Raw genomic sequence first — 26,762 nt, forward strand, 5'->3', positions numbered from 1 at the left:
CATGACACCGACAACTTATTGAAAGAATATTAAAATCATTCGGTGTCGGTACATGTATAAAAAATTCGCCTTTTAAATCTTTCTCACGTCAGTCTTGCCTTTTGCTTAATTTCTTCTTAATTGAAGAAAACTTATTGTGAACTTGTATCTATTATATGACTAATGGCGTCAGATAAGAAAAAAGTTAATAGAAGACAAGGTTTAGAATACAGTATATATTTTAATAAAGACAAATTTCTGTGTATAAAATATTTAAAGTATTTGAAAATACCTTTAACTTGATCAAAAATAAATAATTAAAAAGATAATAAATAATATTGTTTATATCTGCAAGTTGGGAACCATAGAAGTCAAAACAGTAGTGAATCACGTAGTAGGGGAGAATATACAATATGGACAAAAGAGATGCGCTCTTAACAGTCCATTAGTAGTCCGTCGAGTCGACCTTAGCGCAACGTATCTTCTGTTACGTTGCGAGTCATACTTCCTCCTGACAATTCTCTAACAAGTATTTTATAGAATTGGTAAGATATTTGAAGTTATTTTTATTATTTCATTTTGACAATTATATTTAACCGAAGTTACAAACAAAATTTAATATCTTTGTTTTCCTTTTAAGTTCGACGTAATTGTGTATAGCTTCTTGAATCATCATTATATTTATCTTGTTTATTACGTTTTATTCATTGGAAAAATTGTTGCGTTTTGTGACCTTTTTCTTCGTGGTAATTCTTTTGTTCCTTGTTAAGCCATAACGATACGCGTCATTCAGAATTTTTATACTTTACGCAACATCACTTTGTTAAAGTAATACGGTTGCAATTTGTTGAAAATGTGTGCCAAAAATGACAAATTATTATATTATTCCTTGTAATGCATTAATATTAAATAAGAAAGCATTATTACTACTTAATTTATAAGGAAAGTACGTATCACCTAATTTATAAGGAAAGTACGTATCACGTGATTGTTTCTTTGTATGCGATGTTTGTTTGTATACATGTATGTATATGTGTATGAAAGAACTCGAGGCATATATACACGATACGATGCAGTTATATACATAAATAAGATCATAGAATATTAGTATATTTATTGTATATCGATATTAATCAATTCTATTTTACAGTTCAAATAACTTTTGTGATTATGATAATTATTGTATTAATTTTAGAAATTACTTAATTTATGCGTATTTTCAGATTCAGTATAAAAATCATGAAGACAATATTACTTTTAATCGTGATAACATGTGCTGCAGTGCAAGCTATTTCTTTCTTTGAATTGGTGAATCAAGAATGGATTAATTTTAAGGTGATTTAATTATCGATTGTTTATATACTCAATATCTAGCACAAGTTTTATCTGATAACTTATGACATTAATATGTATATTTGTATGTCCTTGTACACACAGTGCATATTGATGGTAGATTAAATATGACCTTTCATGAATGTGTCTTTTCATAAATACATAAAATATTTATTTGTAGATAAAATATTTAAATAATTATTATAAAATTCAATCAATCAATCTATCATTTTTATATTAGAAATGTTTATGAAGGGAATTCATTATTTTATTATTAATTTCTAGATGGAACATAAAAAATGTTATAAACATGAGGCAGAAGAAAGATTAAGAATGAAAATATATATGAAAAACAAACTTCAAATTGCTCAACATAATTGTGATTATGAACTGAAAAAAGTTACGTACAGGTTAAAAATAAACAAATATGGAGATATGGTGAGTAATTGTTATTACTAAATTAATTAGATAAATAAGTTCTGTGCTTACCATCTATCTATTGTCTGATATTTTTAGCTTAATCATGAATTTAAAAATATGTTAAATGGGTACAACAGGACCATAAATCACACATTGAGAAATGAAAGATTACCTGTAGGTGCTGCATTTATTGAACCATGTAACGTAGAATTACCTAAAATGGTAGATTGGAGAAAATGTGGTGCTGTCACCGAGGTTAAAGATCAAGGACATTGTGGTTCATGCTGGGCATTCTCTGCTGTAAGTTTTATTTAGAATAGTTTCTTAATATTAATATATCACTTTTAAATTGTTTCTCTTAAGGTTGTCATGGCTTGTATTATCACTTAACACTGCTATGTTCAACATTATTTGAATTTTTTGGTATATGCCAAATATGAAAAATATTTTTCTAATATGTACTCGTAGTCTATTTGTGTTCAGAAGGTTCTGTGCCAAATAAAGAAATTACAATTTTATTTGCTTATTACTGTTTTTGTTCTTCAATAAACTGTTTGAAAAGACAAATAAATTTTGGGTATTATAGACTGGATCATTAGAAGGTCAACACTTCAGACGAACAGGAGTTCTTGTTTCTTTAAGTGAACAGAATTTAATTGATTGTTCTGGAAGCTATGGTAATAATGGATGTAATGGCGGGTTAATGGATCAAGCTTTTTCTTATATCAAAGACAATAAAGGGTTAGATACCGAAAAAACTTATCCATATGAAGGTGAAGATGATAAATGCAGGTAAGTGCATATTGTGATAATAGAAGTTTATTCCAGAAGTTTTTCTGAGTAGTAATTTATTTTTTCATTAATAGATACGATAAGCGGAGCAGTGGTGCTTCTGATGTTGGTTTTGTAGATATCCCTGTAGGAGATGAACAAAAACTGAAAGCAGCAGTAGCTACTGTAGGACCAGTATCTGTTGCTATAGATGCTTCTCATCAATCTTTTCAATTTTATTCTGATGGTTTGTTTACTTTATGATATACAATAGTGATAAAAAGTTCCGAATTTGTTGAATGTTTATTTACGAAATTGCATATGGATTGCAGGAATTTATTTCGAACCCGAATGTTCTTCAACAAATCTAGATCATGGTGTACTAGTAGTAGGATATGGAACTGATGAAGAAGGTCGAGATTATTGGATAGTGAAAAATAGTTGGGGCGAAAGTTGGGGTGAGAAGGGATACATTAAAATGGCCAGAAACATAGACAACCATTGCGGTATTGCTTCCTCTGCTAGCTATCCTATTGTTGGATCTCGAGGATAACGATTGTCCTCAAAAGTAATTTTAAGATACAAGCGAATATGAATTACAAACTTCTGATGATTTTCCATAACTTAATTTTATGCATTTGTATATTTTACATTTAAGTTTTAGTTTTTACATCCAATAAATAAATATATATTTTTTGAATAAAGAAAGACATTAATATTATATACCACAATTTTTACAAAGAATAAAAAATTAAAAGTTACTATTTATTTATTATTTTCGTACAATCGTAAATCTAGTCGATTTTGTAAACATGAGGTTGATACCATTAAGTTGGCACAGTCTAGCATGGCATCACAGCAGAAATTGATTAAGCAGAATGTGTATAGAATTCTATGACATTAATGTATAAATATGTATGCCGTAAAATAGAATTATAGTATTGAATAATTTTCTTATTTAAAAAATTGTGACTTCATAAATAATTATTACACAAAGTTTCTTTTGTCGTACAGTAACGTTAAAATGTTTTATAAACATAACCTTCAAAGGCTAGCTGATATCGATAATACGTATTGGATGATTTAATTAAATGAATGTGTTTAAAAAATAAAATTTTATCATAAGAAGTGAAATGTAAAGCAGGTAAAATGATTTAAATTATATTTATTATTTATGTAGACGGAAATAGATTAATTCCCGTATATGTACAATATAATATTTTTGTATTGGTTCTAAAATTTGTATTCAAAGTATTCTCTTGAATCATTTTCATTAGTTATGTTATAATATTTATGTAACTTTTCATTTTATCTCAGTTTTTAGTAAAAGATTTTTAATATACGATATATATGAAATAGATATACGATTTAATTATATTGAAATCAAAACGTTATTCTTTGGTCAATATATTTCTTTAAATTTTTACAGGCACATTCATAAAATGGGTGAATTAAACGTATGTTTTCAAATAGACACAGATAATCGTGAAAATTTTCCATCTGCGATTACATTTCAAACATTTAAAAACCAACGAGACAAATTTTATGAGATATTTAGAATATGGGAAGAGAATCACTTGGTACCAGGGTGGACATTTCAAATAGCTTTGGGAAGTAAAATACGAACTATGCTGACACTGCACAATGATGCAATTAATTATTACCACTTTGCCCGATTATTTAAATCACAACTTTTAATTTCATGTGTACAAAACAGGCAACAAGTAGGTTTAAACATTAGCATTATATATTTAAGAATCGTGTATTCTTTTACTTCCAGTTTTTTTAAAAACGTTTAATACTTTTAGGCAGAAATAGACGATGAAAATATAAGTTTTCTGAAAACTTTGAAATGTGTTAATCCTAAAAAGTTGGATCAACTACAAAAACGATTAGTAACGCCGCAACCTTCCAAAAATCAAGTGACAGGGCCATCTTTTCCAGGAGTACAAGAATTCTTCAAGGATTTTATATTATTCGCTTTCAATCCAGTTTTTTATGTTCATTTGGAAAATTGTTTGGTTCATGAAATTATGGAATTGAATGATACTCAATTCAACAGTAGCGAAATAGAAGACTCAGGTATTAATACGTATTAAGAAACTGAAATAATATTGTAAGTTTTACATGTTTTGTGTATAATTGTATAATCATTTATTTTGTTCAAAACAGACACAACAGTCGACGAGCAAACTCAACAAAATTTCATTACTTGTTTATCTAGTTTACAACTTCTTGCAAAAGTATTGGGTCTTCTTGTATCATTGCCGTACAGATCAGAATCGAATAATTTTAAGGAGTTAGTGGCAACTCAAGTAGAAGTAAGAAGTAAAGTAAGTAACTCAAATCAAGAAGTTTTGTCTTTAATAAACAAGTTCAACACGATGCGTTCTATTTAGGTTTTACCAACAGTAAATTTACACCTCTGTCTTCATAATGCAATAACATGTGGAAAGTTGTCATTAACTGTACCTTGGATAGCAAAATACTTGGCTATGTTGGATGCGGTATCTCTTCGATTACCATATTATAAGCAAATCTTAGAACTTTTATATTATATTTATAAGGCTGTAAATCAGTCTGATTTTTTGGCACCTGATAGTCCTATCTCTCAACAAACAGCAATTCTTCTAAAATCAACTTTAGGCTGGTTATTTGAATTATCAAATTTTCCAAAGGATTTGTATCCTTCTTGGCAGAAGACGTATAAAGTTAAGGAATTGCAAAGTCTCAAACAGTTTGACAAACACTATGCACAAAAGAATATGTTGTCTGGAGAGCCCATAGTATCTGTTACTTCTGCTAAATATAACTTAGACAAATTAGATATTATTAATGAAAAGACGCTACGAATATGCTGCCCTTCGGCCGCTTTAAATGCACCTGTAATGAATTCTAACGCAAATTTAAATAATTGCAATTCAAATAAACACATTACACCAGTTTCTAGTCAACTTCACAAATCTGTCCGAGGGGCAGGTGTAAAGCATTTAGAGGTAAGTTTATTGATTTTACTTTCTTCTCCCGATGAAAAGTATTATAATTTTGACACGTGAACAGTTGCAATTAGAAGAAGCTTTCTTTCATGGGCAACCAGCATCTACTCGCAAAACGGTTGACTTTGTGTCTGAACGGGTTGCTTCTGCTTGCGTGAAGCATATATGCAACACATTATTAATGTCTTCTAGAGAAACGAACTTAAATAACTTTCGAAAGATTTTGAAAAAGAAGCAAAGCGAAAGGCAATGGGAAAAATTAGAAGAATCGTTACTCAATGATGCAATGGATTTCAAGGTAAATTTGTCAATTTCATAAAGAAACCGTGTCAATAAAATAAATAATGCAAACAAAAAATAAATTTTCTAAGGCATACATAATAAATGACATGAATATATTGGCTACAAATATGTCTAAAGAATTGAAGGAGCAATGTGAAATATCTATACCGACAATTTGTGAAACACGTGTAACTAAAGCCATAGAATCTCTTTTGGCTGAAGATTCTTTAAGCCCTGTGAAAGAAATGTGCGTTAAAATTGCTACAAGATTAGCCACCGAACGAATACATCAGTGGATACAATCCCATATAGTGGGTGGCTCATTGTTCATAAAAGACATGGAAGTCGAATTAAACAGATTCTTGAAAAACAATATACCATTGCATCCTTTCCAAGAAAAGAAACACAATCCAAATGCAATCAGTCCAACGAATATTACCGACGACATAAGAGTAATTGTATATTTTCTTTGGACCTTCGTTTCGATAAAATGGAACTACAATCTTTTCTTATAATTTTTCTAGGAGCTTATGTGGGATATACTCGACAATGGTGGGAAATCTCTAACGATAACATCTGTATCAACTGTGTTAGATAATTTATATCAAAGTTTGAACGAAAGAGCTGATTTAGTTGTGGGGCCAGAGAAGATTTTATATTCTCTCAGTACAGATTTTGCTTTATTTTTAGGTAAAAGAGTATGACTTTTTTAAATAAGATATTATATTATGAAAAACATTATTATCGATGACCTTTGAACTTCCAGTCGCTTATCGAAGTGATCTTTTCACACAAAAAGTTCAAAAAAAATTCATAAGAGTTTGGACAATGGAGCGTTGGAAAGCTATGGAATTAGATTCTCCTATGCACAGAGTGTTTAGTTCTAGAAATATTATGCTGCTAGCTCAACCAGAAAACGAAGAGATTTGGCCATTTTTTGGAAAATTTATTAGGAAGCTAATAGAGAAAAACGTTTTGGACATTGACAGTTTTAGCGATCAATGTGTAGCTTTATTCAGACAAGATTGGCCCATGGTAAATATATCTTTTCCTCCGTTTCTTAACATTAATTCAAATAATTATTAATCGTTTCTTTTACTTTCTAGTCTATTATGAAGCATTTGTCGAAGTGTTTAACAGAAGTTATATCAGGTTTTAAGGCATCGGATGAAACAACAGAAAAAGTGAAATATTTGTTAGGGTGGATAGCAGAAACGTATAACGAGATAGAATTTTGCAACGATTATAGTTCTTTAGACTGATGTTCGTTTATTCATTTTTACTTTGAACTTTTTAAAGGACTCTAGTATATTGTATAGACCAGTGATAGGCATAATAAAGTCCATTGAAGAGGTCACAGATATATAGTATATACAATGACGAGGTATTGGAAATCCATGAAGATTCGAAATGTTCCAATTTGTTGACTTTTAGATTTTCAGCTTTTCAAATTTGTTCATTTAGAAATATGAAATTTAGAAATTCAAAAGTTCCGAAAATTTCGGGAATCTATCAAATTTCGGAAACTAGAAGCATAGAAATTGAAAAATTTTAAAGTCGAGGAATTGTTTTTGAAGTTGCTAATCACTGGTATAAATGATATAACTATTGTGATACGGATGTAAATTATTGTAAATTAATAATTCAATGACAAATAGACACGTGTCTACTGCACTAACTTCAACAGTTAGTATTATTACGTCTATAGTATCTATTAAGTATCTAAATTAATAGGAGAAATTTCGAGGATTTGATACTTAATTGATTTTATATCTGATATTATTATACACCGTCTATATAGACAGCGTAAGATTGTATTTAATTTAATTGTACGTATTAGTATGCACGGATTTCAATTTTTACTTTTAGATCTAACGTTAATTTTGTATATAAAGTTAATTATCGATTTTATTCTACTCGGTATACATTTTATAGCAACAGATAAAATTACAAATTTTTGTATGTACGAAGTGCTAAATAAACGAAGAGTTGTTTTTTATGTGTTTGTAATTTTTAATCGTTCACATTATTCCTTTACTAGGAAAAATTATTTTCCCAAGGGTCTATACAAATCTATCGAACAGACGATATTTACGCGATGCGTTGTAATTAATAATTTTCATCGATTGCTTCAACAAAATATTATTAATAATATTATGTAGGATCGTTGAAATTGAAAAACAAGTTCGAAACGAAATAATCATTAAATTGTAAAATAGTTTTTGTCGACTATTTTTATTGTTCGCCAACTGTTTGGACATATGCGCAATACGAACTGCGCGAAGGACTTGAGCGCGAACAAATTTTGTTGCAGTTCAGCGCCGTCGCTCGTCCAGTTCGTACGTATTTCATTTTTCCGTGAGATTTTGTTAAACAGTGTGGATGAACACGCGTTTAACCGATTCTAATAAAACTATTGTTTCTAACCCGTTTATAGAATGTTTCGCATTACATAGTAGAGTGTCATAATTTACAAGTTGACTTCTACTATAAAGAAATGCAAGTATTTATTTGGTCGAATCTGAAACGACAAAAATCTACGTATTTCACTTAGCGTGTTAGTGCTGATACCGAAACGGCTGATCGATCAAAGTATCGGCATCACCGATTTAATTAGCAACAAAGCAAATGTTACGTTCGTAGTTTGTTAGTTTAATTGTACCGGGGGGTGGTGGGACTTAAAACGGAAAGGTCGATGAAACATTAACAAAAAGGGAGTATATCGTGTATCGCGATAAAAATCTGTCGTTACTCAACAGGTAAATTATGAATAATCGGTGAATGAAAAGCGGTGACAAAGACGATTAAATGCGGTAACGATTGTTGGCAGGTGGGAATTTTCAGATATACCGGTACTCGCGTGTACTTTGGTCGCATGCTGACCTCCGAGGGAAAACGAAAGCGATCGTGCATCGAGGTTACTCGCGAAACCGATCGATCTCGACGACCGGTATCGGAACTAGCAAATACCGTCGGGGTTGTCGACGCGGTCGTAGTGCATACTGGAAATGTGAAATAACGCGTGGTGCTTGTCCCATCTGATCCTATTTCATTCCATCCCATCCCGTCCTATCCCATCCCATCAAGGGCACCGTTTAAAATTCGATCGCGAAAAACGCGCGATCGCTTTCCTACGGAGCACGTGTGCGTGTCGACACGTGGTTGCTCCAAGGAAACGTCAAACGATCCATGGAATCATGCGATAACCGTTCTGCTCGAATATCCTTCGTCGGAGACGTTCTGCTTCGTAGGGTAAGTCTTCCGACTGTATGGCGTTTCATTCTCTTTCGGTATACAGTTGTGAAACGACCACATATTGAGGTTTTACTAAAGCAAATAACGTATGTGCATCGTTTCTTTGCTTAACGAATTAGTAGGGCGGTATCGTTCAAAATCCTAAAGTATTTCTACTTATACATAAGTATGTATATCGGTATACTCGCATAGTAATATGTAATACATAATGTATTATGTAGATTTTATACATAAATGTTTGTAAATATATATGTACCTATTATTTGACTTTGTAGAAAGATTTTTAAACTAAATTATGACCTAAATAACGTATACATGTAGAAAGTGGCTGTTGAATCGATAGCCACAATAATTAATTTGTTACCGCGAAATGCGGTAGACGAAACAACGTAGTGTACACCGCTTAACGATAAATCGCAGGAAAGGGAGAAGAGAAAAATTGTTGAATACGTGCCGGTAAAAGTACGCTAGCTTCGTTATTACAAATGGTCGAGATTCGAGTATCGGTGGAACCATTAAGTGTCAGCAGAAAAAAAAAAAAAAAAAGGAAGCATGCACCGACATCGGGTGTTTATTCGTAAACGGTAACGAGCATTCTCGCGAATCGAACCGGAAACCGATACGATAAGGTCATCGCATTTAACGAGTACCACCGAATCCATGTGGAAACTGGATAGAAAAAAGTGCGATGGAACATCGTCGCGTCGGTCGTTGTACTCTTTCTATCAACGATTTTTCGAAAAACGATACAACTATCGAGTTTCGTTCATTTCAGCGGTACAATTATTGCTCTAATCGTAACCTGTTCGTCTCTATTCAGATACCGAAAGTCTGAAATATCGAATTTAGCGTGCATCGGTAAAAACAAGAAGAAAATGCGCTTTCGATGAAAAAATATGAGATTAAAAATCGATTATCGATTCGATTACCCCTGTAACCTAAGATAATATCGTATTTCGTTTTCATATCGTACTCTCTTGGTAGAATTGCTCGGTTAATGCTGATTACACGTAGCTACAAATGTCTCGTATTGCTGGCAAGTTTCGCGAAGGATGGCCGCAATTTGCGGCTACTAGTGTCGAGCGCCATTTTGATTCACCTCTTTACAGGAAATTACCAGGCCTGTTTCAATTTGCTCTTCCCCCCCGTGATACTCGAGGCTCCGTAACAAATTTCATTTTCTCCGCTAGTTATCGGAGCAAGAAAAAAAAATAAATGAAACTTTCAGTTCGTCTGCTTCCACTTCGATTTCAACTTATTTCATCTTCCGTTATCGAACGACTATCGATCGCCGTTAGAGGTCAATTCCGAAAGAATTTGTACCGCGTTTCATCGACTGTACGAATGTCTACTTATACTATAACTAACAACTTATAGAATTTTTCTCTCGAACGATTAGATCGTAACTGACAAACCGATTTCTGAAAATCCGAACTTTCACACGATCCAATAACGAAACTACAAGTTTCATTAAAGTCTAGTTAAAAATAAAAAGATCTTCTTATACTAATGATAATATCTTACATACAGAATTGTATTACATAGTAATAGATCAGATGCTTTTTTCCCAAATAACAAATTGTTATTAAGAATTTGTATGGAAAAGTTTCAAGCTTCGAGTTGATATACCGCAAGTATTGTTTTGTCAAACTTTTATGTGGTCGAATTGACAGAAAAGGAGTTATGAAGTTTCAAAATGTACCTAGTTATCGAGTCATTACGATCACTAAGAGAACTAAACGTTTCGAATGATTATCGAAACGGCTCGAATTTCTCCGATAATTAAATCATTGCTTTTATCGGAAAATTGGAATCTATACGTTCTACGCGCGTTTCGTGAAATCATGAAATTCTTTGTACTAATTTTATCGTTGTTCGATCCGCGAAACGTAACGACGAATTGTTCGTTATTACAAGAAAAAGTTAGTAAGATAAAATAGCAATAATTGGGCTGATTTGTACGCGAAATACAATAGAGAGAGAAAGAGAGAGTATAAATCTTAATCGTCGTTCCATGTTCCCTGCTGCTTCCTATAGAAATCATAAATCAAAGCCCTTCACGTTCTCTAAGCCGATTATATTTGGGAGCTAAGGTTCAAATAATCGAACGAAGATCCTATCTTTTATCCACTTAACGCATTTTTTCTACTTTTCCTCGTTCGTTCGAACACAAACATTCGTGAAAATAAAACTTTTAATACGTATTCTGATATACAGTAACAGTGATCGACGTTACAAATTTCGTTTGTTCCGATAGACAATTACGAATAGCAGGAATTTGAAACGGCAAATCAGAATATTAAATTAGAGAATTAATACTTAATGTATGTAATAATCCGTTAGAGGGGAATGAATTATCGGTTCGACGGTGAGTTTGTTCGTTTGAACGTTTCAACGTACCAACGTGTATCATTGAAATACAATAGCAGTATCGAAAGAAATATGTATGCAGCCAACAATGTTGTTTCAAGTATAATTAATTAATAGTACATTACGTTAAGAATCGATGTAATGTACTATCGTAAGTAGTAGAATCAAGAGCGATAGTTTTATGCGATCGATTCGAGCGTAACTTTTCCTACTTCGACATCGACCATATTAACCAAGTTATTTCCTGTTAACGCTAATCTCGAGATTGTAAGTGTTATTTTACGTTACTTTTAAAGCCACCGGTTCGTCCGAAAGATTCGATGTGGTTAGCCATCGTGTGAATTTAATGTGTAACAACTTTATTTCTTGTCTCGTTAACGTGCAATTATAGATGCGAATGTAACGAAGAAATGGAGACGCTTTACACGGGAGCGATCCACGGGTTTCCTCAATCGAACGGTGGACTCGGCAATGGAATGTCCCCAGGAATCGGCAACTCGTTCGATCAGGACGGCGTTTTGAGTCTGATCGTCGTTTTGGGCGGAAGTTTGTCCCTGGTTGCTCTAGTTTTCGCCTTCATTACCTATAGGTAAGTCTAGACAAATTTATTAGCGTCGTCGATAAACGGGACACGATAACCCCGAAACAGTTCCAACCCTTTCCATATTTCCTTTAACGATTCTTCCTCTCATCGTGAAAATTTCTACTCTTTCGACCCTTTTACGTGGATTTATGTTTTCAAAAGAAACATTTGAAATATCGAGCTTTCGCTCGGTATTCGAGGGTACCTGCTTTCCTGCGCACAAACCTTCGAATACTTGCCGTTTCTACCAAATCAAATCATAATTCCTTATCATTATCGTCGTAATTTTATGAAACCGATAACGTATCGACCTATCATTCCTTTGTATTTATTATTCCAATGTTTCGTGATACATGTCAGCATACAACGATTTTCGATTTTTCCTTTTTGGCTGAAAACCAAAAGATATAAGCACCGATTCGTTTCTAAAATTAGATTTCCTACCTACAATTATATACATATATACGATTATTCGAGCGATCGCTGCGATGTCCGAGTCGATTCGGTAAAATAGTAAATATGCTCGAAAGAAATATTGTACATAGATGGGTTCGCGCGACTGAAAGGCGAGAAACGTAAATTTATTAGCCAACCTAATAATACAGTTTGACCATTGAGAAAAACATGGACTTCCTATGTTAATGTCTGTTACATAAGTTACCGCTAAGTGTCAAGGGGATGAAACGAAGCGGAGCGTCCTCGTTCCATTAAAACCTTTCCGCGTAGTCCTACAGCGTAACTATGCGCAATTTACTCGTGATCGGTAAAAGGATACGGATGCGAATCGAGAATATGCAGATAGGCACTACATGTTACAGATACACAAATTACCTCTTGTCGCTTCTTCCACAAACTCATGCCAACTAAAACATTTTTTTTACGCGTTAATATTATGTTCACATATTTTTATTTACTCTTCGTGTATTTCGGCACTTACATAATCGAAAAATCAACAAAATAATTAGTACGAAAATGATGTTTTCTGTTGGAATATCTCGAAATATAAATTTGTCATTTTTTTTAGCCGGTATACGCAGACAGAGAATAGAAAAGAAGAAGACCGTGTTTTATACGGGTTAGGTAATTTAAAATTAGTCGAATCGGTAATCGAATTGCTGGAACATTGGCAAGGGAGAAAAGCGAATCGAATTGTCGTTATTACGGGTAGAAGACGAGCATGGTCCGACATTTCGTGGCAACGGGTTAAACGATAAGTACTCGAGACAGCGATCGATTTCACTGGACAACCGATTGTTCGACGCGTGACTCTTCTCTTTTCTATTCGCTGGGCTACAAATTACAGACGCAAAGCCACCGTTCGAGCCAATGAATGGCCAATTAATTGCTCGGACGATGTTCGAGCTTCTTTGTTTCGAGTATTCTCGTTAATTGCAGATACCTCGTGTTTCCTCGTTAATCGTCGCGTTCACCCAAACTTCCTCAAAGTCCTTTCAAATCAAATATTTCGAATATACTATTATAATAATATAATAGTTATCTCGTTATTATTATTAGACATCTTTCTTACTTTTCGGAACATCTTCTGCTTATTTTGCGAGTACGAACATTCAGAAAATTCGATTACTTTCCGATCGGTTTAACGCGCGTCAGATGCACAATCTTTTCGGTGATACTTTACAATAAGGCTGGAGAAACGGTTGAAAACTTTATAAAGGAAGTAGCCGTTGACGGAAATTGAAGGGAAATGGAAAAGCACGAGTACCTTCTTTCTTCTTCGACGTTGGTCGGACAGTCGTTGTTGCCAGCTTGTCTAGCAATAAGCGTGTAATAGAAATTTCAAAGGACACAGTATTTTCAACCGTTTGCTCTTCGCTGATTTCACCGCGACTTAATTAATTTTATCGTTCTTCCGCTTTCCGTACACGTGAAAACGTCTACGTACATAGAAAATATCAAATTCGTTTCTTATTCCAAACCGACTAGTTCACCCGCGTTCACCTGCGTTTTCAATTGCGCTTGCTTCGAAGCTTTCGATCGTTATAAAACGATTATAAAACGACGAAACGATAAATAATTGGATTATATCAACGAACAGTGAGTCGTAAGAGAAGCTATTCGACTACGTTAAATCAGTTTAAGGTCCACTTACAGATAGCAAAGAATAGCAAAGTCGGCTGGTTTTAACTTTCTACCTCGATTTACTTCCGTTTCTGTTGTTCGATAAGATTTCAAGGCGCTTTGGCAACGACGTCCGTCGCGTCCTTGTTCTTCGAAATTCTTCGTTTCCTTTAAAGAGCTTTCTTCGTTTACATATTTTCCTCGTATCCTAAAGGATATCGTTGTACGTTGCTAACGAAACGAACAGCTATTCGCGCAACATTTTATTTTCTTCAAATTTTCTTGCTCTTACTCGGACGGATTTCGTTCGACGGGGAAGGGTCGATCGCGATAAAACGTTAATAAAAATTTCCTAGCTACACCTCGACGTTGCATCGTCGGATCGAAATGTAAAAGGGCGGGGCGTGGAAATATGTAGGATAGATTCCATTTGTTCAACCTTTGGTCGTTTTAGATTTATTTATCGGTTGCTTTTAAACGAAATGAAAGAAAAAAAGGAAGGGAAGAAAGGCATCGTGTCGGGGACGTTAACGATTGTAGCTACTTTAGAAACTCGGGTAATTCTGTTCGAAACCTTTTTACCGAATCGGTATATGTATAATTAAATTAGTCTGCAAGAAAGTCTCCTTTAACGTTGACGGGGTTCGCTCGTTGTTCAGGCGAGATAGAATCTTCGGAATTTTTAGGACGAGAGACACTTTTCCTTGATATCTTGTAGGCGCTTTATTAAGGCCGTCCTAAGGCTTTCATTAGAAGCCCCTATATAAGCTACGCGGGACACGTTGTAACTAACGGTAATTAACTTTTTACCAGAGAAAAAAGATGAACACGGCTGAAGGATCCCGAGAAGAAGGCGAACAAAAAACTCGTACAATGCAGATTGTCCTTTCGATCGTTTTATGACGGTTAAATTTCCGGATAATAATTTTAAACGCTTTAGACGCTTTATAATTTTTTCGATTCCGAATATCATTAAAAGTCTTTCGCTCTTTATTACTACTCCTTCCATACGATACGTTTAAACGATCAAACTAGCATATAGATAATCGGTAATATTTCGTATCGCAAAATTCGACATAAAATTTCACAGAAGCTGCCTACCAGTATATCAAACTGGGAAATCGAAGCGTTACATTCGCGTCGAGTAGATTCGAGCCGATACGTTTCGCTGGATACGTTATTGTCTGATATCGAATTATCATCGTAATTGCGGTAACGCGATTATTTCTCAACAGTTGAAGGCAATTGAATCATTCCGTTTTATTTCGTTTCTTGTTCGACCGCAAATTCATTCGGTTTACTACATCTTCTAAATTCTAAAGAATAATTTCTTTTTTTTCGTTCGTTGCATTTTATACGTTCGACCATGAGAGAATAAGCGAATCGTATAGTTCGAAAAATAATGAAACGAAAGTTTAGAATCGTTGAAAACTGTAGATTTTAGTCGATCGCTATTTACGGTGCAGTATTATATGGTTCGCTTCGAATCGATCGAAATTCGTCGAATTAACGCCATATTATTGCGGAAATCATGTATTTTCCCTAAAATGTATGAAATTATCGGTAGCCTTCGTTGCGGAATCCGTCGATAGAAGTCTGTCGAGCAACAATACGCGATTTTCTCTGTTCTCTACATTGTCCGGTTGTGTAACTGACAACCAGCTATTTTGCATCTAGAATATTAATGAAACAGCGATGAAATTTTAAGCTTCGAATTAATATGGCATACACGCCATTTATCCGATCAAATCCCGTCGGATTGTTTACTTTGAAAAATTTCTTATTCGATTTGCTAGGCGAATACGTTCGTTGTCGAAACTTTCAGCCAATAATTCAGTTTAGCGCGAAGCGAGCTACGAATAGCAATGTCGACGTAAAGAAATTTCTGACAAGCGTGAGTAATGGATACACGTAGATGACACAAACTTCCTCTGCGTCTAAGGTAATCTATCATGAATAATATAATCGACTAATGGCATGATCCAGCGCGCAACGCAAATTTCGGGAAGTACGGCGAAACTTTCTTATCGTTGCTGAACTGTCGAGGTAACTTACAAACTAGAAACGATGGCTTCTCGACTACATTTACGTCTCGTTGATTTCCGCGGTTAATTAAGGTACAGTCTACCAGCCTATAACACGCTCTCGATTCGGAAAGACCAACGAATCGAAAGAATTTTTATTATGTAGAATTATAATGGATCGAAATCGATCGAAGGTTCGTCAGAAGTTTAAAACGTTGTCCGTGTTCGGATATCGTATTGTCGAACGATACGAGTAGCGATATTCGCGTCTTGGCACGATTCGATCGCGTAAATAGGCGAATAGAAGAGAAATGGACATTCTCTCGCGTTGAAACGGATGATCGAGAGGATTGTAGCCGGCCACACGGAATAACGTGTACCTATGAATTATGTGGTCGCTCGTTTGGAAATTTGCCGGATTATCAGTCTGCTACATCCAATCGCGATTATCTGTAGGAGGAAGGGCGTGAGTAATAGAAATTGAATAGCGTTCGACTACGAATAAACTACTTGCTCGGACGTAGAGAGCGACCGTTCGTGTCGACTTAACAAATCTTTTAATAACATAAAAGTTGGCAGGATTTTTCTGAATACAGAGAAAACTTCTTACGAATCAAAAGTTTAACCGCGAAGCTTTTCAGTTTAAAAAGCGTGTGTTCGAGTTTTCTATAAAGCGTGGATCCGGTACGGATTATCTTTGGATCGCGTTTCAATTAGAGCAGCGACGCTCAGGTGCACGCTGCATCTGGGTCGTGTCGGCTGTTGGGATATTTTAAAATTCAAAGAAAAAAATGCCCCCCGGTGTGTTACTTGGAATGCTCCAAGGGGGAACAAAAAGAGCCCAGGTTAAGTGTACTTTATCACGCTGCATACGTCATGGAAATCTGGAACGCAGTCTAGAGAGGAGCAGAGTGAAATGAAATGTCGGTTAGGTTCTTCATCCTCGGAATCAGTGCTCTTGTTTTTCTTCCCTCTCCACTTCCACTTATCTTAAGTATTTCTCTTTAATCTGGATGCTGCGATGAAATCTCGGTATTTTACCTAATCCTACCAATTACTTCTTTCGAAAATTTTCCACCGACTCGATCATCCTACGATTTACGAGGATCTCTTCGAAACACGAACTTGTTCGAAACGAAACGCTTTTTAAAGAATCCTTACTTCGTATTAATTCGATTGTTTGGGGATGTTATTGATTTATGAAAAGGAGGGATACCGAGATGCTACGAACATGCATAAAAAGATCGTTATTCGAACGACGAGAGTAGCCTCGACGATTCATAATCGAGCTTTTTTCGCATAATCGAGGGTTTAAATATTAGTACGATCGTTAATACGTCGCGAGGCTGTCAATTCATTTCAGAACTTGTAAACCGTTCGAACTTATTAAACTAATCATTTTTGTAAATGGCTTGGCAATATATTACGAAATAAAAGAAGCAGCAGACATTTAGACATTTAGGTGTCGGCGCAGTTAGCTCGAAAACCGAGCCATTGTCCTTTATCGAGTAGCTATCTCTGTTAATCGATGAATAGCTTCGCCGCGAAAAAGTCGGCGACGTAACGCGATACCGTGAAAAGCAAATTATGTTAAACAAAAAATTACGTTAAGCAGAGTTGACGCTAGGAACGGTAAATCGGCAGAGTGGCTTGTAATTAAGCGCGTCGTGCAGCGTGTCGCTTCGCGAGAAGGGGTAAATAGTGAGGGTCGTTTAACTTGATTTTCGCGTTATCTTTAACGAGGTTAAAGTTCGCTGTGACGTTCCTATAGTCCGGTCAATGTCGTTACGCTTCCGTTACATCTGATAGAATCGGTTGCAGCCCGACCTGCAGAAAATTCAATTTCTTTGCCCTAAGAATGTTTACCGGAATTCGATACGGTTTGCAAAAGCTTATTGTCCAATGTATCCTCTTTCTTGCCTTCTCCGTAAAGAGGTTAACGTTTAAGAGGTTCGCGTTTCTGCAAAATATCGAAAAAATAGAAAATCTATTTTCTAGCACGATATTACTTTCCTTCGAGAGTCACGAGCTATCGTACAATCGTTATCAAAGTTGTCCGTGCGACGATTACCCGGAGGTATTGTCTCGCGATCAAAATACATATACGGACACGTTATCTATTTCGAAATAGCTCGTCGCTCGAAAAAATTAATTAATCAGTTTGACGTTAAACGAAAGAGTCGTCGTAGAAAAGGTGCAAAACGCGAAATTCACGGGCGAAAGAATCAGAGAGGTTGCGCGCGGAGAAAATAATGGGCAAAACTGACGAATGTTTGTCTAATTGCCGACTCGTGCGCAGACACGGGCATCGGTCAACCTCTATCGCAGGCTATCGAGTTTAATTTTACAGCGAATTCAACGCGCACCAAGTAGGATAGATCGGAATATTTGCTCGAAATTCGATCGCTTCGTCGAATTAATAGAAGATAGATCGGGCCGATGTACATTTTATCGTGGCTCTATTAATAGCGTAACTAATATCATAGATCGATAGATTGGAACGCGACAGTTCGAATCGAATTATCAAAGAGCCGCTTTGTAAATCGATCATCGGATTCACGTTACGAGACAAATTCGTATATCTACCTAATCGTATGCGCTCTGCACGCTTCCTCTATTAACGCGGAAAAGGAATTACTAAAATTCCCGATACCAACGTTGCTTTCTTTTTATCGTTTCATTGGAATAGGATTGAAATCGATATTTCAAATATCGAAACGTTACACCTAACAAACGTTTCAAACAATTTTTCATTCAGCTAAACCTTCTACGAACGAATTTCATTTACCGCCCTCGGTTAACGTTTCTTTCATTTACGTCCACACCCGTTTCCTTTCGCTGCCAATTATACGAAACCGTTTGTTATCAAAGGTCAGGTCGTTCATTTTTTTCCAACTAAAAACGGAAAACCAAGATAAATTTTAGTTTCAGCGATAACGTTTCCCATTTTAAATTCGGAGTAGACAAATACTCGGACGGCAAGATAGCAGCGTTGCGAATCATAAAGTATCTTGAACAGCGAACACTTGGATATTTAGGTGTGTGGCATTTCTTACTTGTGTCGCGTCGGTTAGTCACACATTTTACAGATAATGTTTTACGCATTTAAAGTCTTCCAACTATTTAGTTGGAAATCGAAAATTCTATTTTGAAATTTATGTATTGATTCATTAATTTAGTTATCGTTACTGGAAATCAATGTAAACGCGTTATTATTCGCAGAATTTACATAACCGTGTAAAAGGTAATAAAAATCGGAAAAATAGAAAAACGCATAGGAGAAAAAGCTTCGGTTCTTTTCGCTGAAAAGTTAATTTATCAACGCCTCGATTTACTGTTTCTCTTAATGTAGGTATCTCTTTTCCGTCGCTTTGAAGTATCTTTAATTAAATCACCATCGAAGGTAATTAAATTTCATTTTGTTCTTCTTTTCAAAGTTCTCGTATTCCTGGGATCGTAGGTAATAATTTTTCACGTCCGGCAGGACTTTATTACGCGAAGAAATTAAGACGTCGTTACAGCCACGGATAGTTAACGATGAATTTCCATGACTGAAGGTGAAAATCGGCGTCGGTGATCGATTCGCGTTGCCCTATCCAATAATGGGAAACCATGGTTGTTATATTCTCGCGTGTCGGTATATCCGTACGTTCGTGCGCGTATGACGGTGTCGTTGACGAAAATTATAATCGAGCGCATGTACGTCGTTGGGTAACATATAATATTATTCGACTACGACCAGCTGTTTCGTCAGTTAATTAAATTCTAATTTTCTACATTATTTTCTTGGCCATTTTATTAGTTCGAACAGTCGGTCGACAATTATCGACTAATACTACTTGCTCGTGTTGTTAATCATTTTTTTCGAAGAACTTGTTCTTTGTAAATGCGAATCGACGGTGAAATTTTGACATCGAAATCGATCGAAACTGTTCTAATCAATTTGAAAAAGATATTTTAATTTTTCTCTTTGGACGACCGAAAGCTAGTAATTGTTTAGTAACGTTTTACCAAATAAATTATTATATTACATTTATAATGAAATAAATGAATTATAACTGGAAATATTCGAGATAATAGATTCGAGATAATAATATTATCTAATATTAGATTATTAGAGGTGGTGCAACGTAAGGAAAAGGAAGGGGAAGCGTGTTAACGCGTCCGAAAATAATTGATGCACCGTGCAAACTACCTTCGTTGCGGTAAGTTAATGTTTATTTGAAAACACGAGGCAGGAAATGAACGCGTGGTTGTACGTTTAGGAACGAGCAGAGCAATCGACATTAGCGACCTTCTCGAAATGGTGCTCCTCGGTAACACTGGTTCGTTTGCAGACGGCTCCGCGCAAATAACTGCATTGGTACGCGATTCCTTTGGCGCTTTCAAATTATCTTCAAGCTTGCACGACGTCGACTGTCGACTTTCTACTACTCTCGAAACACGTTAATCGCACCTTCTTCGAACAACGAAAGCGATTCTTTATCTCGTCGAGGTGCGCGCACACCATTTTGCTAACATTTTAATTAACTTCAAATTCGATAAATCATTCGCAGGCAATTACTTTCTGCGGAAATAAATTACTCGCTCATCGTTTAACGCGTTTGCGAATCTTTGCCGAAGAGAAAAATTAACGAAATACAAATGTTAATAATGCCAAGTAAATCGATCTGCTCGTTTATGCCGTACATATTTCGTGTCAACGATCGTGCTTCGATAAAATTACCAAAAGATTATAATCGATAGAAATTCGATTCGACGTTTCCTGCAGTATGCGAAAAAATAAACAACTAGTCGACGAAATGATATAATACCGAGCGATGCGGAGTCCGCGATTTATGATAAATTCCGATATTTTCATTTGACGCGCATACGCTTCGATATTTGCATCGATATAAAATTTAATGCTTCATTTTGTCCAGTCTTTTTATTCTTGGTCGTAGCTGAGCATGAATATGTTCGAAGCTGCATTTATGCTGAAATTATTTTGTCCGAGAGCTCGCATCCCTTGTCCGAAATCAATAATTTAATTCCGAGGGGAAGATGAGTTCGCGAGGCTGCTTCCGCATAATAATAGCGCACCAGAGACACGTACCGTATAATTTACCGAGAATTCCTATTTTCACTTAATTTCACTAATTAAACGTTGCCCAATCTGGCGTGGACCAGTCGCTGCCGGAAATAGAAACGTTCCTCGATGATCGATGATGTTCCGCAGAATTTGTGGACAGAATGCGGCTTTAGTGTTTTCGACACGGAGCACCGAAAGAAAGAGCGAACGTTTTCCATAATGCTTTGACTCGGCGGAACGAAAGTTCGTTCGTTGATAACGCGAACGAACAGAGAAAAGAGCACGGTCCGTTCCGCGAGTTGAACAGGTCTTCGTTAAAACCGAATTAAGTGCGAATTAACTCGGAATCAGAGTTAAAGAGGCAATCTGTTGGCTCTCTCCGGGTGACAAGGAAACAGCGATACCGGAGATAACAAAAACTTCTCGATCTTGAACTTTGCTATCTTTCCTTCCCTCTTCCGTTAAAAGTTCCGATTCCCAATTGATCGATTCTCGGTGCACTTTCTTTGCTTTCGCGCGAACTTGCGCCGAGTAAAGGAGAGTAATGGCTTTGAAAACCTCAGGAGAGGAAGCCGGTGCTTCTCTTACCTATCTTTTTCCTCTTGAAACGTCGTCTGTGATTTTTGTTCCCGAATGAACGTAAGAGGCTTAGGAGAAAGAGCCGCTGCTCCATTCGATTATACGCTCGGGATCCGAAAGATCTCTCTCCGAGCCACGGTGATTGAAAAATTTCATATTTCTTACGGTCCTGTTCTCTACCGTTTCTTCCGAAACGGATCATTTAATTATCGTTACATTTATTACAAAATAATCGATTTTCAATTATTTGAAAATGTTGGAAAAAAAGTTTTACGGTAAATATTTGATACATTAATATGCGATAATTAATTCCGCGTAATGAATATTTTCCAACGCATCGACCGGTTTGTTCGGTTTAGACTTTTCGGCTTTCGGAGCGCTGTCGCTCCGTAACGCTCGTTAGCGTTACATTTTTTCCGAGTCGGTTCTTCTCTATAAAATTTATAACAAGGTACTCCTGTAATGATCCGCTACAAAATGACGACACGGAACGCGAACAATGAAAAAGCTATGAACGTATAGAACGAGTTCCGCTAACAATAAGGTATTCGATTCAAATGATTCGGTGTATCGTAAAAACAAGTTATTACTCTTCGAGTCGAGATGTTACATTTACCAAAGTTTCGACATTTCTTATTTCTTTCGTTTTCAAACATCCCCGAATAATCTAACGCGAAATTGGATAATAAAAGAAAATGATCTAATAATCAAACTGTACGATATCGTGTTCGAGCGCGTACGCGAATTTTCACCGTAGCCGCGTCGAATCGAATCGCGTCAAACGGAATCGCGTAGAGTCGAATCGAATCGTATAGGTTCGAATCGCGTAAAATTTAATCGCACCTATTTCAACGAAATCTCTCAAACGTTGATCAATTTTTCGTCAGAGACGCGATACTACTCTCTTCTTCCAAACAGACTACGCGGTTACGTATGTATGATTATAGTTCATTTTTTTTCCTCGAAATTGTCATTTTAAATCCGAATACTAAAATTTGTCACAGTGGTTAAACGAGTTTAACGGGATGACAGATGTGGCGCGAAACGCGTTAAAATTTCGTTAAAATTGCGATGCGTCTCTCGGTTAATGTTTCTCGTCGGAAAGGCTTTTTTGTGCGGCGAAGGCGAAATCTAGATAATACAGAGAGCGTAAAACAGAGAAATTAATGGGGGGTAAAGATACTTGTTAGGTGTACGGAATCCTATGGCGAGGAAGTTTCTTGGCTCGAATAACTCGGTTGTACGCCAAATCTCCGAACTAATCCAGGTTTCGCCGAACAAAATCCTGTTATTTAGTAGCTATTCCGTGGACGCGTTTCGCTTTCTCTTATTTCCTAATTTATCCAATAAATTCGACGATTTATCGTTGTCTCTAATCGATAAATTATCTTTCCGTTAACCTTGCCCTTTTTAAACGTATGGACGCCTTGGCAATTAACGCGTTTAGGCGTCGACACGAGATTTCTATCAATTTATCCGTACTTTTGCGAAATATCGAACGATTTAATCATCCCGTTACGAGCCGGTCGCAAGTAAGGAGAATACGGTGTCTAAAATAGCTTCGAAATTCATCGAAACGGTTCTTCTTTACGAGTTTTTGCCGTTTTAATAGCGCGCGTTATTAATTGCTTAAGAATATCTCCAAGTCAGTGTTACGGAGAATAAGTCGAACGCCTATAGGCGTTGTTACCAGTCAAAGGGTTAATATTAGCGTCATCCTAGTTTTCGATGCGCGACCTGCAACGCTTCTACGTAGCTTAGGGCACTTCGTTTCTAATAAAGTACATATTCAAAGATACACGAAGTTTAATTATTTTCAAAATTATTTTCGAATTTACATTTTCCATCGCAGACTATATCGTCCTTTGTTCGATCGTGTTTTAACGGGCAAACTTCGACCCTTTTTGCTTTTACGACTTTGCCAAAAAATAAACGCGCGCGTCATGGAAGATGAAAGCGCGTAAATATCGAAGGAAAAGAGTAGCTCTGGCAATATAGAAAAACTATAACGAAATATAGTTTTTTTTAATCGCGTTCCATGTTCGTCGAGCGAATCGAAACATCGAGTTTTCGATTTAGAAATTGTTCAAGGGATGTTGAAAGTAAAATGAGGCGAGCGATATTTTTACTATTCCAGCGAATAAAGTTTTCAGCATTTTTATCGATATTGCCTTTTCTATCGCGCAGGTTATTGCAACGCGTCAGCAACCTTTTCCTTCGTTTGCCGTCCATAAACTTTACCTACGCGTCACTCGTTTCTCTAATGGATTACGTCATTGGCCATTTAAACATTCCATTTCTCTTATCGTTTATCTTTCACGCGTTACGACGAAAGAGCTAACACCAAGTAAGTAGAAACCGTATATCGTCTATCAACGAACGGCGTTGGAAAAAATGCGAAGATTCGTTAATACGCGATACAGCGTAATAACAGGTTTAATTCGCGTATCAGACCGGACTCGTCCAACGTCGCGTCGCGTCGTGCGGTTCTCGTAAAATCCTCGCGCGAGGTGCGGTTTACGCGTCCCGCTAAAACGACGCGCGCTTCGCTGGTTCGTTCGTTTCGCGACATCCTCTACCCGTAAGCGGCTTAGAGCCCTTTCTCTACCCCATTTCGTGCTTCCTTCGGGATTCACCTTCGTCATCCTCTTAATATCAACCCCTCCAGGATATCCAGCCTCGTCGTTTTAATATCGCCGGGAGAAAGCTTCGTCCATAGATACCTTTCGCTTTTTTTCTAATTAGCACTCGCCTCGTTTAAGAGAATATTTCGGAAATTATTCTTTACGACTTTATAAATCGTCGCCAAAAGTTTCATCATTAAATCGTTTACGAGTTACAACGATTTTAATTTTCTCCGATTTCACGCACGAGTTGTTACGGAAAACGTACCGTTATCGAATAGCTAAGCAGACATCGAACGAACGCAATAATTTCTCTCTAAAATCCACTAGACGTACTTCTCGATTAATATCCATTAATCTCATAATATCAATTAATCGCACGATTCGTAAATTAAAACAACTTTGGACGATTTAAGATTCTTTAACTTTGATCGCGAACGTTTAAAAGCCTTGATCGAGCGATATTCGTAAAAAACGCAGAAACAGTTAACCGAAAAAAAATTCAATCAATCGGTTGCTACTATATGTTGACGTTTTGAAAAATAGCGTAGAAGTTTCCGAGGCAGGAAAATGGGTAGCGCAGCATTCGAGTGATAAAGAATCGCATCGACCGAGTGCACTGTCCACGCGCGCTGGAAATTTCTCGCTACAATTCTTGCGGGAGATGACAGCTAGGTATTATTGTGCCGTAATGATTCTCGCGACGAGCACCGGACAAAACATTGAAGACAACAACGAGAAACAACGGTTGCATCCAAGGAAGATCGCGTATCGCGTATCATTAGACGCGAAATCATCATGGTACACGCTCGAGCACTCCCGAGACATTTACAGGGACAACAATTACTCTGCTATATTTCAACCGACACGTCGGTCTTTGACTTTCATGAATCGGGAACAAACGGAATAATTTACGAACAACCGAATATCGTGATTGTAACATTCGTTGATTTTAATACGACAAGCACTGGCGATTAGATCGTTGAGATACGTCGAGACTAAAAAAAAAATTACGTTAATAATTAAATCTGTCCGTTTTCGAAATGTTTCGAGTAATTTGATAAATTGAACTCTAAACGCCAGGGCATGATCTATGAAGGGTAAGGGGTTAATGAGAGTCGGAGGATGAAAAGTGTCAGAGGGGTAAAAAAAAAATGAAATTTCGACGTCATTCGATGAACCGCTGTCAAAGATTTGATGGATCGTGCAAGCTCGACGGAAGCGGAGGGTAATCGGCATTGACGTACTCACAAAGAGATCTGGAAGAAACGCGGTGACATTTTGTTCCGAATATAACGCGAACGAGATATCTCTCGTGGAATTTTGTAGGCGAGACTTTCTCGATCCTCGAACAGGATAAATAAACGGCCAAGGAGGTATTCAAGTTTCTCGGTAGACAAATAGGCCAACCTTTTAGAAGCGAGACTTTTCGAATGTTTGATTTCCCAAAGGAAACTTCTTGCGATCGACTTCTTATCGATCCAATCTTTTACTCCCTACCCGGTACCTCTGCAGATTCACTCTGACGCATCCCGTAAATAGACCAGTGGTTCTTGATCGTTCTTCACCTGGACATCCGATTGGATTCCATTTTTTGCGACGCTTCGTTCAATAGCAGTTTGGGCACGAATCAACCGATCGCGTATCAACCTTCTATAATTTACTATATTTTCAAACTGACCAATTAATAGGCGACTAATAACTTAAAATCAGCTATTTTCTAGTAAAAGTATCGCTGAAACGTTCACGCGGTTATTTCTATTAAACCTTAGTCGCTTAATAGATAGGCCGCAAGTGCTGCTTCGAGGTGCTTTAACGTGACCGTATCGCCTCGGACTGTGACACGATAGCGTTTCGATCGTTCGACACGTAACGATCTAATAGACATCGACTCGTAACACGTACGATGGAACAGCCAGTACGTACGTGTTCTTTGTGGGAGCACCACTGAACATAGAGACGGTGTCGTAGCATCCTGGGAACACTTTGTACGGTTCATAAAGTGTCTCGCGATTGAATTAACCCCTCTCCGCGTATCGATATCACGACGAAAACGTCCTTTGAAGGACTAGCCTCCCAGAGCGTATCGGCCTCGCCGCGCTATCTCGATTGCACTTTCGAAATATTTTACTCCGACAACGAGACTTCGAACGACAAAATATTTTTAACGCTACTTCGTGTTTCTGTTTCGCGCGGTATCGATTCTAAACGCTACTTCGTATCGACGAACCTCTTTTACTCGACCACGCGACGATACGAACGCGGAAGTTGTTCTTTAATTTCTACTTGTCTTTTTGTTTCGAAGCTATCTCGTCGAACAGCTTTTTATGCTCTCGTGTCTCTTATCAGAAACTGCTTTCTTTGAGGGTAACGTTACGCAAATCTTTACAAGGAGCT

At 36.5% G+C, this 26,762-nt stretch overlaps 3 protein-coding genes across 7 annotated transcripts in view; all 3 read left to right on the forward strand.

Annotated features, from left to right (window-relative positions):
- The first annotated feature begins 363 nt into the window (after positions 1-363).
- Positions 364-3,223, forward strand: CtsL1 (cathepsin L). Of its 2 annotated transcripts, XM_012298807.2 has the most exons (7): positions 364-524; positions 1,203-1,314; positions 1,597-1,749; positions 1,828-2,031; positions 2,318-2,523; positions 2,598-2,749; positions 2,835-3,223. In XM_012298807.2, the coding sequence occupies exons 2-7, from the start codon at positions 1,219-1,221 to the stop codon at positions 3,053-3,055; spliced, it is 1,032 nt and encodes a 343-aa protein (XP_012154197.1). In that variant the 5' UTR covers positions 364-524; positions 1,203-1,218; the 3' UTR covers positions 3,056-3,223. The 2 variants fall into 2 exon arrangements, with proteins under 2 accessions (XP_012154197.1, XP_012154198.1); XM_012298808.2 differs by lacking the exon at positions 1,203-1,314 and having other exon boundaries at positions 384-524.
- Positions 3,224-3,404: 181 nt separating this feature from the next.
- Positions 3,405-7,779, forward strand: dlt (codanin-1 like protein dlt). The gene is made up of 10 exons (XM_012298799.2): positions 3,405-3,646; positions 3,932-4,226; positions 4,311-4,584; positions 4,675-4,835; positions 4,902-5,498; positions 5,563-5,796; positions 5,870-6,232; positions 6,305-6,470; positions 6,547-6,815; positions 6,887-7,779. Exons 2-10 carry the CDS (start codon positions 3,945-3,947, stop codon positions 7,040-7,042), a joined length of 2,502 nt encoding a protein of 833 aa, XP_012154189.1. The 5' UTR covers positions 3,405-3,646; positions 3,932-3,944; the 3' UTR covers positions 7,043-7,779.
- A 326-nt stretch (positions 7,780-8,105) lies between these two features.
- Positions 8,106-26,762, forward strand: part of LOC100883499 (cadherin EGF LAG seven-pass G-type receptor 1) — a 47,590-nt gene continuing 28,933 nt past the window's right edge. The window contains exons 1-3 of one of the 4 annotated variants that reach the window (XM_076532965.1): positions 8,127-8,539; positions 8,611-9,032; positions 11,797-11,994. In XM_076532965.1, coding sequence (XP_076389080.1) covers positions 11,816-11,994 — 179 coding nt within the window. In that variant the 5' untranslated portion in view covers positions 8,127-8,539; positions 8,611-9,032; positions 11,797-11,815. The other 3 variants (XM_012298797.2, XM_012298795.2, XM_012298792.2) reach the window with 3 other exon arrangements.

Source organism: Megachile rotundata, chromosome 1, assembly GCF_050947335.1.
Source record: "Megachile rotundata isolate GNS110a chromosome 1, iyMegRotu1, whole genome shotgun sequence".
NCBI classification, from domain to species: domain Eukaryota; kingdom Metazoa; phylum Arthropoda; class Insecta; order Hymenoptera; family Megachilidae; genus Megachile; species Megachile rotundata.